General features: G+C 44.5%; 1 protein-coding gene across 1 annotated transcript; it reads right to left on the bottom strand.

Annotated features, from left to right (window-relative positions):
* Window positions 1-46: 46 nt before the first annotated feature.
* Window positions 47-10,277, bottom strand: LOC137099613 (phosphoinositide 3-kinase regulatory subunit 5-like). The gene is made up of 18 exons (XM_067476680.1): window positions 10,087-10,277; window positions 7,897-7,999; window positions 7,348-7,448; window positions 7,178-7,246; window positions 6,957-7,095; window positions 5,967-6,036; window positions 5,671-5,842; window positions 5,413-5,584; window positions 5,230-5,298; window positions 4,329-5,152; window positions 3,699-3,824; window positions 3,139-3,270; window positions 2,942-3,035; window positions 2,792-2,868; window positions 1,733-1,826; window positions 1,571-1,653; window positions 1,354-1,472; window positions 47-1,280 (listed from the first exon to the last, which is right to left on the bottom strand). The coding sequence occupies exons 2-18, from the start codon at window positions 7,994-7,996 to the stop codon at window positions 1,133-1,135; spliced, it is 2,589 nt and encodes an 862-aa protein (XP_067332781.1). The 5' UTR covers window positions 7,997-7,999; window positions 10,087-10,277; the 3' UTR covers window positions 47-1,132.
* Between the last annotated feature and the right edge of the window lie 857 nt (window positions 10,278-11,134).

The raw sequence follows: 11,134 nt of genomic DNA, 5'->3' as shown, positions 1-11,134 counted from the left end.
GGGCGTGTTTGACGTGTAGGAGGAAGTCGGAAAGAGGCAACGACTGTCTTGGAGAACAAAGGGGAATTTTTATTTCAAACATGACACATATGAAAGAAAAAACCCAATGAAACATCACTGCTATCATTTTTAAATAAATAGCTTATATTTTTTACAGCGTACACAGTAGTAATCAAGTCATCGGTTTAATGCAGCAGATACAGAAAGTGTGTCAGAGCCCTGCAGGAATCTGAGGGACAAACCTGAAACGCAGCCTACGTACGAGCACTGTGCATCTTCGTTTGCTTTCATTTTCATCATCTGTTGCTTTTCAAGTCTGTCTTGAAATAACAGTGCAGGTGTTGAAAAAAGTGTACACCAGGATTTCACTGGACTTTTTTTGTGAATGTTGAGGTGTCATGTCTCATTTCGTGACATCTTTTCGAAATAAACAAACAAACAAAAAACATATTTATGATGTGTTTTAAGTTGTAAGCTTGTGCAAGTTGGAGGTGATGGGTGTTAGATTTAAAGGTGCATCTAAAGCCAATTACTGTTTCAAAGTAAAAGCCTTATTATGTACAAAGTTCCTTCTTTGTGTTTCAGGGTCGATGCAGCGGAAGAAATAACTAAAAGATGAGATCCTGTATTTAAAATGAAGGTTTGAAGCCTTTGATTGTCTACAGAAAAACCTTTGAATATCCAGAGGAATAGCGCGAGATTTTCCTTCCTACGTCTCATGCAGTGTCTACGCGGAAAGTTTTATTCAGTCCAGCTGTCTGCAACTTTTGTGTCTGGTGTGTAAATGTGACCCAAAGTCTGTTGTCCTGTGTTCACGCGTTTTGATCGCTCCCAACATTTGGCTAAGCAACAATAGTGTTCAAAGATTAGATCCTGGTAACACTTAACAACCACGGACTCGTGGGGAGCAGAAAATGATGCCTAACTGATGTGTGGAGGCTGTTGGAGATTCATTACAACATGACAGACAAGGGACAGTTATGAAGACGTGGAAGAGTAAGAAAAAGTCCCACATCACAATTACAACTCATTTTTTCAGTTTTTCTAAACTCAGTGAAATAAAACGCAAGTTCAGGTTCCTTGACTTTTGCCCCGTCGCGCCTAAAGCTTTGCACACGGTGCAAAGTGTGTGTCAGGGGTGTGGGGCCGAGAAGGAGCTGATGGGGAGGCAGAGCAGAGAGCAGTAGGAAGGGTGCAGAGGCTGCACTTGGCCTGGTAGCGGCTTGTACGTCCTCCAGTCGGAGCTGCTGCCGGGTTTACAACACAGAGACACCTCACACCTGCAGGTACACAAGATACAGCATCAGTGCACGTGACTGAGAAAGGTGGCTGCACGTGGGGAGGCTGCTGTACCTGGTGACTTTTTGGATGAATTTCTTCTCATCCTGATCCAGACACACTGCAAAAGTCGTCCTGTCGTCTCCGCTGTTCACGTGCACCTTGTCCACCTTCACTTCTGACACTAAGATGTGCTGAACGTGGAGGAAGTGGAAGTAAAGTGAGAGGCTGCGTCAAAGTGCGCGTGTGCATGAGACTGGCTTTACTGTCACTGTGTGAAACCACCATTCACCTGGTTGTAGCACTTCTTAGACTTGGATGACTGCCTCTTCAGGACTTCCGTCATCGTCAGCTGCAGACTTTCTATTCTTGAATCTGGACGGAGGGGATTCGATTAGAAACTGTGATGCAAACAAAAACACTGAAGAGAGAAACAGGAATAAGAGTCACGCACCCAAGTGCTCCTGCGTCCTGCAGGCTTTGCAAAGATTGATGGACGTGCAGACTAACTCTGTCTGCATCCACTGACTCCGCCCACTCACAGCCACCTGTAATTGAGTGCAGACGAGTCAGAAAACAGCAGGATCGAGAGATGTAGCTAAAAGAATTCGTACCCTCACTGAACCTGAGTTTTAAGATGCTATGCAGGACGTACGGCTGTGTCGTTAACCCGAATCCACCTGCATAATTATATAGATAATTAATAATAATAATTGCAATATAGTAGTAGTAGTAGTAGTAGTACTAGTACCAGTTAGCTTAGTATTAAAGTTTCCTATGATAACAGTGATAAGCTTGTGCAGGAGGACTAACACAGGGTCCAGTCTTCTGATACTGAGAGGACATAAACCGTCTGATGGCCTGGGGGACAAAAGACCTTCTCATTCCGTCCATGGAACAGGACTGGGACAGCAGTCTGACACTGCCTGCCGTCCGTGGCGGACAGAGACAGAGTTTTATTGTCCACGAGAGTCTTTCTCTCAGCCACTGATGGGCTCCAGTTCTGTCCCCACACTGAGCCAGCTGTCCTCACATGTCCCACTCCATTGGCCTGCAAGTTAATCCTGCTCGGTTGGAAATGTTGCACAGCCACTGGATCAGAGACGTTCTCTGTAATGTGAAGCTTGAAAAACTTTTTTATAATAAAGGCTCCATAAGGACGTAAGGACTTATCTTCTCGCTCGTCCCCCTCCACTTGTTGTCTCCTTTATTTATTTCCTTTTAATTTTTTTAGTTGTTATTAGTACCTGGTACCAGTTGTCTGCTGTCTGTTGGGGGTTGGCCTGTGGTGGGAGCGGTGGGTGGGGGGCAGTTTAGGGGCATTGACATACAGTGGTGATGTCACAAGAATCACAAAATCTTCAATGAATATACTTTATCCTAAAGAAGAACAGAATTCTTTTTCTATAAAGATCCCAGGACAAAAATATTGGTTCCTCTCTGTCTTCACTTGTCATTGAGCCTGTTTAAATGAAACACACCACACTGACTGTGACCAAAGCACAAACTGTACCTTGTTGTAGGCGACGTTTAACGTCAGAGGAACAGCCTCTCGTTCTTCATCTATTCCAAACCTTTTGCTGGCAGCACCTGCAGAGAGAATAAGAGAACACATCAGTGTGTGTGTGTGTGTGTGTGTGTGTGTGCGCCGGGCATCACTCACCCATGGCCTTTACAGCTCTGGTTCCAGCCGAGTGCCCCAGCTCCAGGGAGTGAATGAACACCTCCCTCCTCCTCTCTCCTCCAGCCAGGGTCAGCTGTGTGGAGGGGAAATGAAAGGTGTGAGCGTTAAGGGATGGTGGCTGTGTCCCGTCACTCTGATTGCTGGGGGGGAAAGAGTGTGTGCGTGAGTCTGCTGACCTCAGCCTGGTAGAGTTGCACCAGAACGGGCTGGTCTGCGTGTCTGCAGTAATACAGCACCAGGTCGGCCAGCAGGGGGAGACCCTCCACGCTGCTGCTGCTCTCCGAGACGTCACCCTCCTTAGAGGCAGTCTGGGTCGTACAGAACACGAGTTTTCATGTGCATTTCAGAGTTTTTGTGTCGTGATAACAGCAGTATGTGCATACACACACACACACACACACACACACGTGACTATTACTGCTTCTAAATGCAATGAAAGTGAAATTGCTGCTTTTATTTACAAAGCCTGGTGGTTGGATGCAGAAGGGTTAGAATCCCACCCCACCAGGTGTGGCCCCACCCTCCCATAATCTTACTCTATGTGACTATGTGACACCTCTTGCACAGGCAAATTACACTAACTCTGGTTTCCCACATTGAATTTAGCAGCCATTGAAACTCTAAACTAGATTTCCAAACATCAGCGAGTCATTTGGGACATTTTTGTTTTGGCTAATTTAAGCTTCCATACGTTGGTGCTGGGTTTTATTAGAGCACGGTGTCTTGTGGGAGGTACCTGACAGATGACGTCCGAGGACAGGCTAAGCAGGCTGAGGACGTTCCTCTCGTACCAGGGATCCAACATGCCCAACATCTGGGCGATGTCAACTGTACTGTCCTCCGGGGCAGAGCCATTTGACTCCTTTCAAAATGAAGGATCAAAAGTTGTTACGACCAACTGGGAATATTTCATGTGGTTCACAGCTCTGTGAAGACCACGTAACACACACCATTACAAGGGTTTATACACCAAACTGTGAGTGATGGCGTTTATGCTTTATAGATCAGTTATAACCCAGTAAAGGAAAAGTCTGGCTGCCAATAATCTGTCAACAGAACAAGCTTCATGCTTTTTTTAATGATAAACTTCTGCATTTACCTCTGTTGTACTGGAAACAAAATCTCTCTCTCTCTCTCTCTCTCTCTCTCTCTCTCTCTCTCTCTCTCTCTCTATATATATATATATATATATGTGTGTATATGTGTTGAATATTGTAATTATTTATTTATAATTTATTGACTCTCCATCACTTTTAGCTGATGATGTAATAACACTTAAAATGAACTCTTTCCTTCAGTTACACTATTATAAACTGTGCTTCATCAGGAAGTGCTACGTAAACGTGTGACAGTGACACATTCTCACCGCACACGCAGCAGCTTTGGTTGAACTTCCGGCTTGTCCTTCAGAGGACGCGTGTCCTCCCCCCGAGCTTCCTGCACTTCTCCTTCTGGTGGGGACAAAGTAGAACTGCAGCTTGCACATCTTGGTGAGCCGAGGACAGACGCTCTCTTTTTGCTGCAGCTCGCTGTAGGCCCTCGCCAGCCTGCCGGCCTCTTTGTCGCCTCCAAATATCACCAGTTTGACCAAAGTGGGCGTCTCCCCCACGTCGGTCTCGTCGCAGCTCAGGATCGGCCGCCTGCGTACACATATGTGCTTCTGCAAAGAAAGAGGATCTAAAGCAGCAGTGGGGCCCTGCAGAGGGCACATCTGTCTGGGGAGGTACCTGGAGTGTTTGAGCGGTGACCTGGTTCGTTGAAAGTCTTTGATGAAGTCGCCACGGTAACCCATGCTCTGGGCGCGGCGGCAGTTGCGGGGAGTCTTGAAAAGCATGGAGAAGCGCTCGATGCCTAACAGGGACTTGGACTTCTTTTTGGGCTTCTTTCTAGGCTTTGGTTGGCTGTCTGGTCCTTCCTCTGTGTCCTCACTGAAGTCACTTTCTACACCCGAGGAGCCGGACGGCACGGACCAGCTGGAGGAGAGAGAGTAGCTGGAAAATGTGGAGTCCCTAGAAGAAGAGGATGCAGTGGAGAAGCGATGGTCCTGAAGGTCGTGGTCCACTTTGCTTCCCTCTAACTCGTCTTCCTCATCCACACTGATCTCATTGTTGTCATCCTCGTCTAGGTCTGTTTTCAGGAAACAGTCGGTCAGTGAGTCCAAGTCACTTGAGAGAAGGTCGTGAAGAATATCTGCAAGAGCATCAGGAAGAATCAGTGTGAGAGCAGTTCAGGATTCAGTTCATCTGTGATAAATAACACACAATTACCAAAGTTTTTGTTGTCCCAGGAGAAAGTGTGACATCTGGGAAAAGGCAGCGTGAAAATCTCCACAGCCCCTGAGGAGAACAGGTGGTACTCAGATTAGGGACTTGAAGGCAGATTAGGAAAACAAACTGTGCCCAACAAGAAACTGTGGATACTTTGGATATGGACCATGTTTTATGTCTTACTGGTGTCTGAGCAGACATCAGCAGGAGCAGGACCAACGAGACTGTCTCTGAGCCTCTGCAGGCTCTTTATCAGACCCTGTCTTGCTCGGCCCACATGCGCTGCAGAGGCGGCGTTCTCCATGTTGTTAGTCACTGTTTCCAGGAGCTGCTCCAACTCCTCCGGCTGCTTCGTCTGGAGGCACAAACACAAACGAGTTAGAACGCATCAGGAAATCAACAGGAAACAGGAGGAAGGTGGCAGCGGTGTCGGTCGGTCACCTGCAGGACTGTGCGCAGCTCCTCGTGTGCGGTGCCCAGAGCAGCCTGGAAGCTGTGCAGGATGAGGGCGACAGTGACATCTCTACTGGACTGATGGGAGCTGCTCAGCTTCTCAGAGACAGACTGGACCTCTGGAGGGACATCTTCATCTGGGCTCACCAACAGCACCGTCCTGTTAGGGACACATGCGCATTTAGTCCCGATGGGGTAATGATGCGAGACTGACGTCCGAAGGGTCTATTTAAGTTGTGTCATAGCATTTTTAGTGGCTGTCAGTAAGGTTGTAAATTACTTACATGGTTTTAGAGCTTTGAATCTCAGGAGAAAGTCCTTGTTCTGTCCTCACCAGCCTTTGAAATGAAATGCCTTTAACAACAAAGAGCTTTATTTAATTTTTCGGGGAAACACTGCCCCCATGTGGCCACAACCAAACTGACACCATTAACTTTGGGCTGTAAGTGGATATTATTCTTTTTTATATAACTAACAGTAGTTTGTACATGGTGGAAGCTGGTTGCAACCATTTAGAAATAGCTTAATAACCATTTTACTCATTTATTTATTATACTTTCAGATTTTTAGCTACCTTTTTTTTTAAAGCAGTCACACATTTTTGCTAACTTCTTGGCTTTACTAACTAGTTACCACATTCTTTAAGCTTTGCACTGCTGACTCAGTATGTTTGAAATATTGAAAATCATTTTTAATCAAATAATTTTTTTAATAATTTTTTTGTCCTTCCGAATTATCCTGTGAGTTCAGTGTCGCCACAGCGGATCATTGACCGCCTGACACAACGCTCCCCAATTTCTACCGGGCTTGGACCAGCACTGCACAGCTGCACAGCTGGGGAGGGGACTGGGTTGTTGGCGGTTCAGTGTCTCTGCCCAACACACGGAACCGTCTTGGCCGAACCACTGACCCTGTGTTCTACCCAACTTGTAGTGGCTCAGCATCCTTTCCTGCAGCGTTCTGACCAAGTTTTAATTATTTTAGCTTTAGCTTTGTAGCTTTTCTACGTCACGTTTAGACCACAGATTTTTAATTGTGCTCTAATTTTTTAAATAGCACTGTAGAACTGGCACCGTAGGATAAAGTCCTCACACGTTCATTATCTTTGCTCTCTCAGTTTTTAGGCCGAAAACAATACCTTCAGTTTTGCCACTTTAAAGTTTCAGGAAACGTTGATGCATCGAGGTGTTAACCTCATTAATACACTGCAGCAATGCACCTAAAACTCTTCTATAACACTTTTCTAAGTCCCGATTCTAGTAGTGTGGAGCTACCTGGTGCTCTGAGCTCCTGCTCGATGATGTTTAGCAGGCGTTTGCTGGCTGAGGAGCACGGCTCAGGCCAGGACAGGAAGCCATGGAACAACAGCCGGGCCTCCTGCAGGACGCCGCAGTCCGGAGCCACATAAGGAGCCTGAAACCGGCAGAACCGAGCGGTTAATCAATAGACCACCGTGGTCTCCACAAAGGGAAGCCAGTAATTTAGAGCCACTCACTTTTAGGAGGGTTGAGGAGAACAAGAGGGAGAGCGGCACCACCAGTTCATACTGACACTTCTCCAGCACCTGTAAAACAACAACAACCAAAACCAAAGTGACGTCAGCTGTGCTGTCAGTCGACAGAGTGGAAAATTAAAAATAAAGATGTTCGTTTCTCAGCTCTTTGCCTCTTTTGTTTTCCTCAGTATTTTCTGTAGAAGGATGAGGAAGTTGTGGGGATCTCTTTTCACAAGTTCCTCCAAACACCAGCGGTTTATGCACAGCCCAGCTAGTCAGACAGAAGGAAACACACAGCTTGAACCTGTGTTTATTTCTTCTTTTAGGTTCCGTTTGAATGACTGAACGTACAAATGACATTAGTCTACAAACAAACAAATTTCACAGCCACAGTGACACGAAAAGGGCTCCAGCACGTTCACTTTAATGAAGTAGTTATTGAGTAAGTGTTGCAAAAGTGAACCCAGACCATTACTCCCCCATGCCACCTTTTATTCTGTCTCTCGCCGTGTTTGTCACCACTTTCAGTTCCTTCTCTGCTCCATGTGATGGACAGCATGTCCATGTTATCTGCTTGGTTTTGACTGTTAATCTCATTTAAAATCATGTATCTTTGATCAGCAGCTCAGATTAACAGACCATCTACGCTGTTTGCTTTCGAGACACAATTTGAGCTCAAATTGTCACGTCGAAAGCAGATGTGGACTTGTGTCTCTCACCGTTCCAGAGCTGTTTGTCAGGCGTATTCAGGCCCAGGTCACAGAGGCAACGCTCGAGGATGTGCTCGATCCGATCCTCGGTGCACGAGCTCTGCTCCATCTTCTGCAGTGGCGCCACAGCGTCCGAGGACAAACGCCGAAGACGAAGCAGCAGCAAGGGCCAGAATAAAAAACAAGAATCACACTATTATTGTGTTCCAGGAAACAAGAGAATATGTCTCTTCAGTTGTCCAAACTTCCTGTTACTGCAGTTGTCAGTCAAACAATCGAACACAATCCAGAATAAAAGCCACACAGACACACACACAGATGAAAATGTGCATAGAAACGATGTGTGAGGCCAGAGAAGACAGCTGGCTACTTCCTCCCACAACCAGTGAGTCACTGACTGCATGAGAGGGCAACTTCTACTTTTTCATTCTTAAAATCCGCAGCGGACGCCAGATTTGCAGTGACTCATAACTGGGTTGGAAATAAACCCCTCACAGAAGGACAACTTCCTGTTTGATCCCAAGCCTAAGACCAAGTGCTGGGTGGTTCTGGATGAACTTTCCTTTGCTTATCGGGTGACTGCTGTGGTCAGCAGTGCACACAAACCACACAACCCAAGATTCATTAGGCCAAAGAATTCAAAAGTTGGCCAGTTATGTCACTAGTGTAACAAAATGACTTAAGCGTGTCCATGTGAGGGTAAACTCGGCTCATCTGTGCGCAGCAGAACAAGAAAAAGGCCCAGTAACATCCGAAATGAGCCGGTACTCGATAAGAACACTCGATAAGAAGCTTCATTCGAAATCTGTCAGTGTTTCCTTCAGATCCGGTCGCCACCTTATCAGATCAACTGGCGCAACCCATCACTCTCATCAGTCAACCATTTATCTGTTGCTCTTAACTTGGTTTTCAATGTTCTTTCATTTTTTGTTCCGTTTCCACTGTTAATTCCATTAGTTAACAAGTTCTGCTATTTCATCACTTTAGTGAAAACGTTTAAGTTTTATCTTCACTTAACTGTTTGAACTGTCTTTGCATTGTGGGTTTTCTAACTTCTTTGGCTTTAATCCAACCACAGCTATTGCCACTGTCTGTTACCTATAACACACTGGTTCAGCTCAGCAGTTTCACTCTTAATCGATCTTTGTTTGTGCTTTACATTAAGGTAAAAACAAGGTATGTGAATAGATTTTTAAAAAGACATTTAGATACGTGAAAATACATTTTTTTTTAAATGTTTAGATATGTGAATATATATTTCAAAAATATTCAGACATGTAAATATATATATTTTAATATTTAGACATGAATGTGTATTTTTTTGAAACATTTACTTATAAGTATTTTTATATTTAGATGGGAATATGTGTTTTTTTAATACTTGGACATGAATATATTTATTTTTTACATATTTTGACGTGAATAAAGTTTTTTCTTTCAAGTGTTCACTCACTGAGCTACACAGTCATTTCTCCAACTAATTGTACTAACAGCCTAAAGTCCTTATCGGCCAAGCTGTACATTGAAGCGGGAGCATGAGGAAATGTATTTGCAGCAGGGCTCAGACAGCAGCACCTGACACGTCCCCCTTCTACGAGCAAGCCTGCCCATTGTCTGCTGAGGAAACAGGTGTCCCTGTATATTGTCCAGGCCATATTGTGCAAACATGGCTGGATGCAAACTGCTGATCAGGGCTGAGTTTTTTTTTAACATTAAAATAAGGACTGATTTAAAACAAACCTATTTATATAGGCAGGTGTGTGTGTGTGTGTGTGTGGTCAGGCTAAATAATTAAGAGCAGCTTAGACCACAGGGTTCAGCTTAAGCTTGATGTTCATTAAAACCTCCAGCAAACACATGTCGTGCTGCGAGTTCCCTGTTTGGATTTGCATGTACGGATTTGACAGGTGCTTTCATCCAAATTTGCATTTGATGGCATGAGTTTTAAGAAGCTTTTAAAATAAAGGGAACAGGAAACCAGCTGCGTTTCAATGACACTCTGAAGTTGGATCTTATGAAACATGTGTAACAGGTTTGTTCTTGTTAGCAAAAAAAACAAGTACATGTGAAATGAGAAAATAATGCTCCACCAAACTGAGTTACTGAACGTATTTGATGCACACATGAAGCACATTCCACATATGAGAATTAAAAGTCAATAGCCAGTGGGGGGGGAAGACAAAGAGACTGAATTCTTACCTATAGCTGCAGTTATCAGTGTCCTAGATCATCCCAGAGAGACCACTTGTGAGACTCACCAGCGGTGGGAAGCAACACAGAGACCACATCCTCCTGTTGTGGCACATGTGAAATACGACCCTCCGATTGCAGAGAGCAGAGAGCGTGTGCTGCAAAACAGGAACTGAACCAGTCTTTATGCTGAGCTGGTGCTCAGAGGAGGAGTTGTCTGAACGACAGACGTCGTTACACGCGACTTCACAAGCTGCTCGACTTGCCCAGACAGTTTGTTTCATACTATGCTTCTAATGTCTTTGTAAAACAAAAAAAAAACAAACAAAAAAAACTTTTATTAAACCGTCCAATGGATTAAAACAGCTGACCTCAGTGCTGAGGCCCCTCAGCTCTGCGAGCCAATCAGAGGAGGCAAAAAAAAAAAAAAAACAAGAAAGAAAAAATTACATTTGAAAGAAAGAAGAAGCAGTTTTTAACTCAAATGTGACGTTTTTCTCGTGTTTTTGTTGCGTAATAATATCGTGTAACGTAAAAGTGCAGACGTGACGCTGTAGAAAAGCAAGAAAGCAACACAATCACCCAATGAAACTGAAGCTGTGCACATTTCATTTCAAATCAACGTGTCTTTACCTTCACACGCAGATGAGATTCATGCAACGTGTCGACTCACGTGTGTATTGTACTACAATAATCCTGCAAACTAGCGAGTACACGGTGTGTGTGTGTGACTCTGTGCGTTATCACATGACACTTATCTCACAGCTTATCTCACACTGACATTACTGTTGTGTTTGCTTTGAAACCATAAGATGAACCTCTGCATCTTTCATCTGCGTGTTGCTTTTTGCGTGATTTTACACGGGAAATTGTCATAATTGTCACATTTGTCTTGCAGTTGTTTTACTGTGGCCACAGATTCTTTCCTTTGCTGCTGTGTTTCTGTACTTTGCATTAAAATCTGATTCTAGCTTTTCAGGAAATGCTACAAATGTTTGTGCATCCGATTTACTTCCTCGTGTAAATGTTGCGACCTAAATAAACATGAACACACCGA

The sequence above is a fragment of the Channa argus genome, chromosome 15, assembly GCF_033026475.1.
Source record: "Channa argus isolate prfri chromosome 15, Channa argus male v1.0, whole genome shotgun sequence".
In the NCBI taxonomy this organism is placed as follows: domain Eukaryota; kingdom Metazoa; phylum Chordata; class Actinopteri; order Anabantiformes; family Channidae; genus Channa; species Channa argus.
The sequence above is the reverse complement of the archived record's forward strand: the minus strand, read 5'-3'. Positions and strand labels throughout refer to the sequence as shown.

Excerpts from the sequence above, each read along its gene's own strand:
- LOC137099613 (XM_067476680.1), bottom strand. The coding sequence starts at position 7,996 with ATGGAGCAGAGCTCGTGCACCGAGGATCGGATCGAGCACATCCTCGAG. Across the intron at positions 7,449-7,896 it reads TGACAAACAGCTCTGGAACG|CTGGGCTGTGCATAAACCGC; the intron begins GTGAGAGACACA and ends CTGTCTGACTAG. Across the intron at positions 3,271-3,698 it reads CCTCGGACGTCATCTGTCAG|ACTGCCTCTAAGGAGGGTGA; the intron begins GTACCTCCCACA and ends TGTACGACCCAG.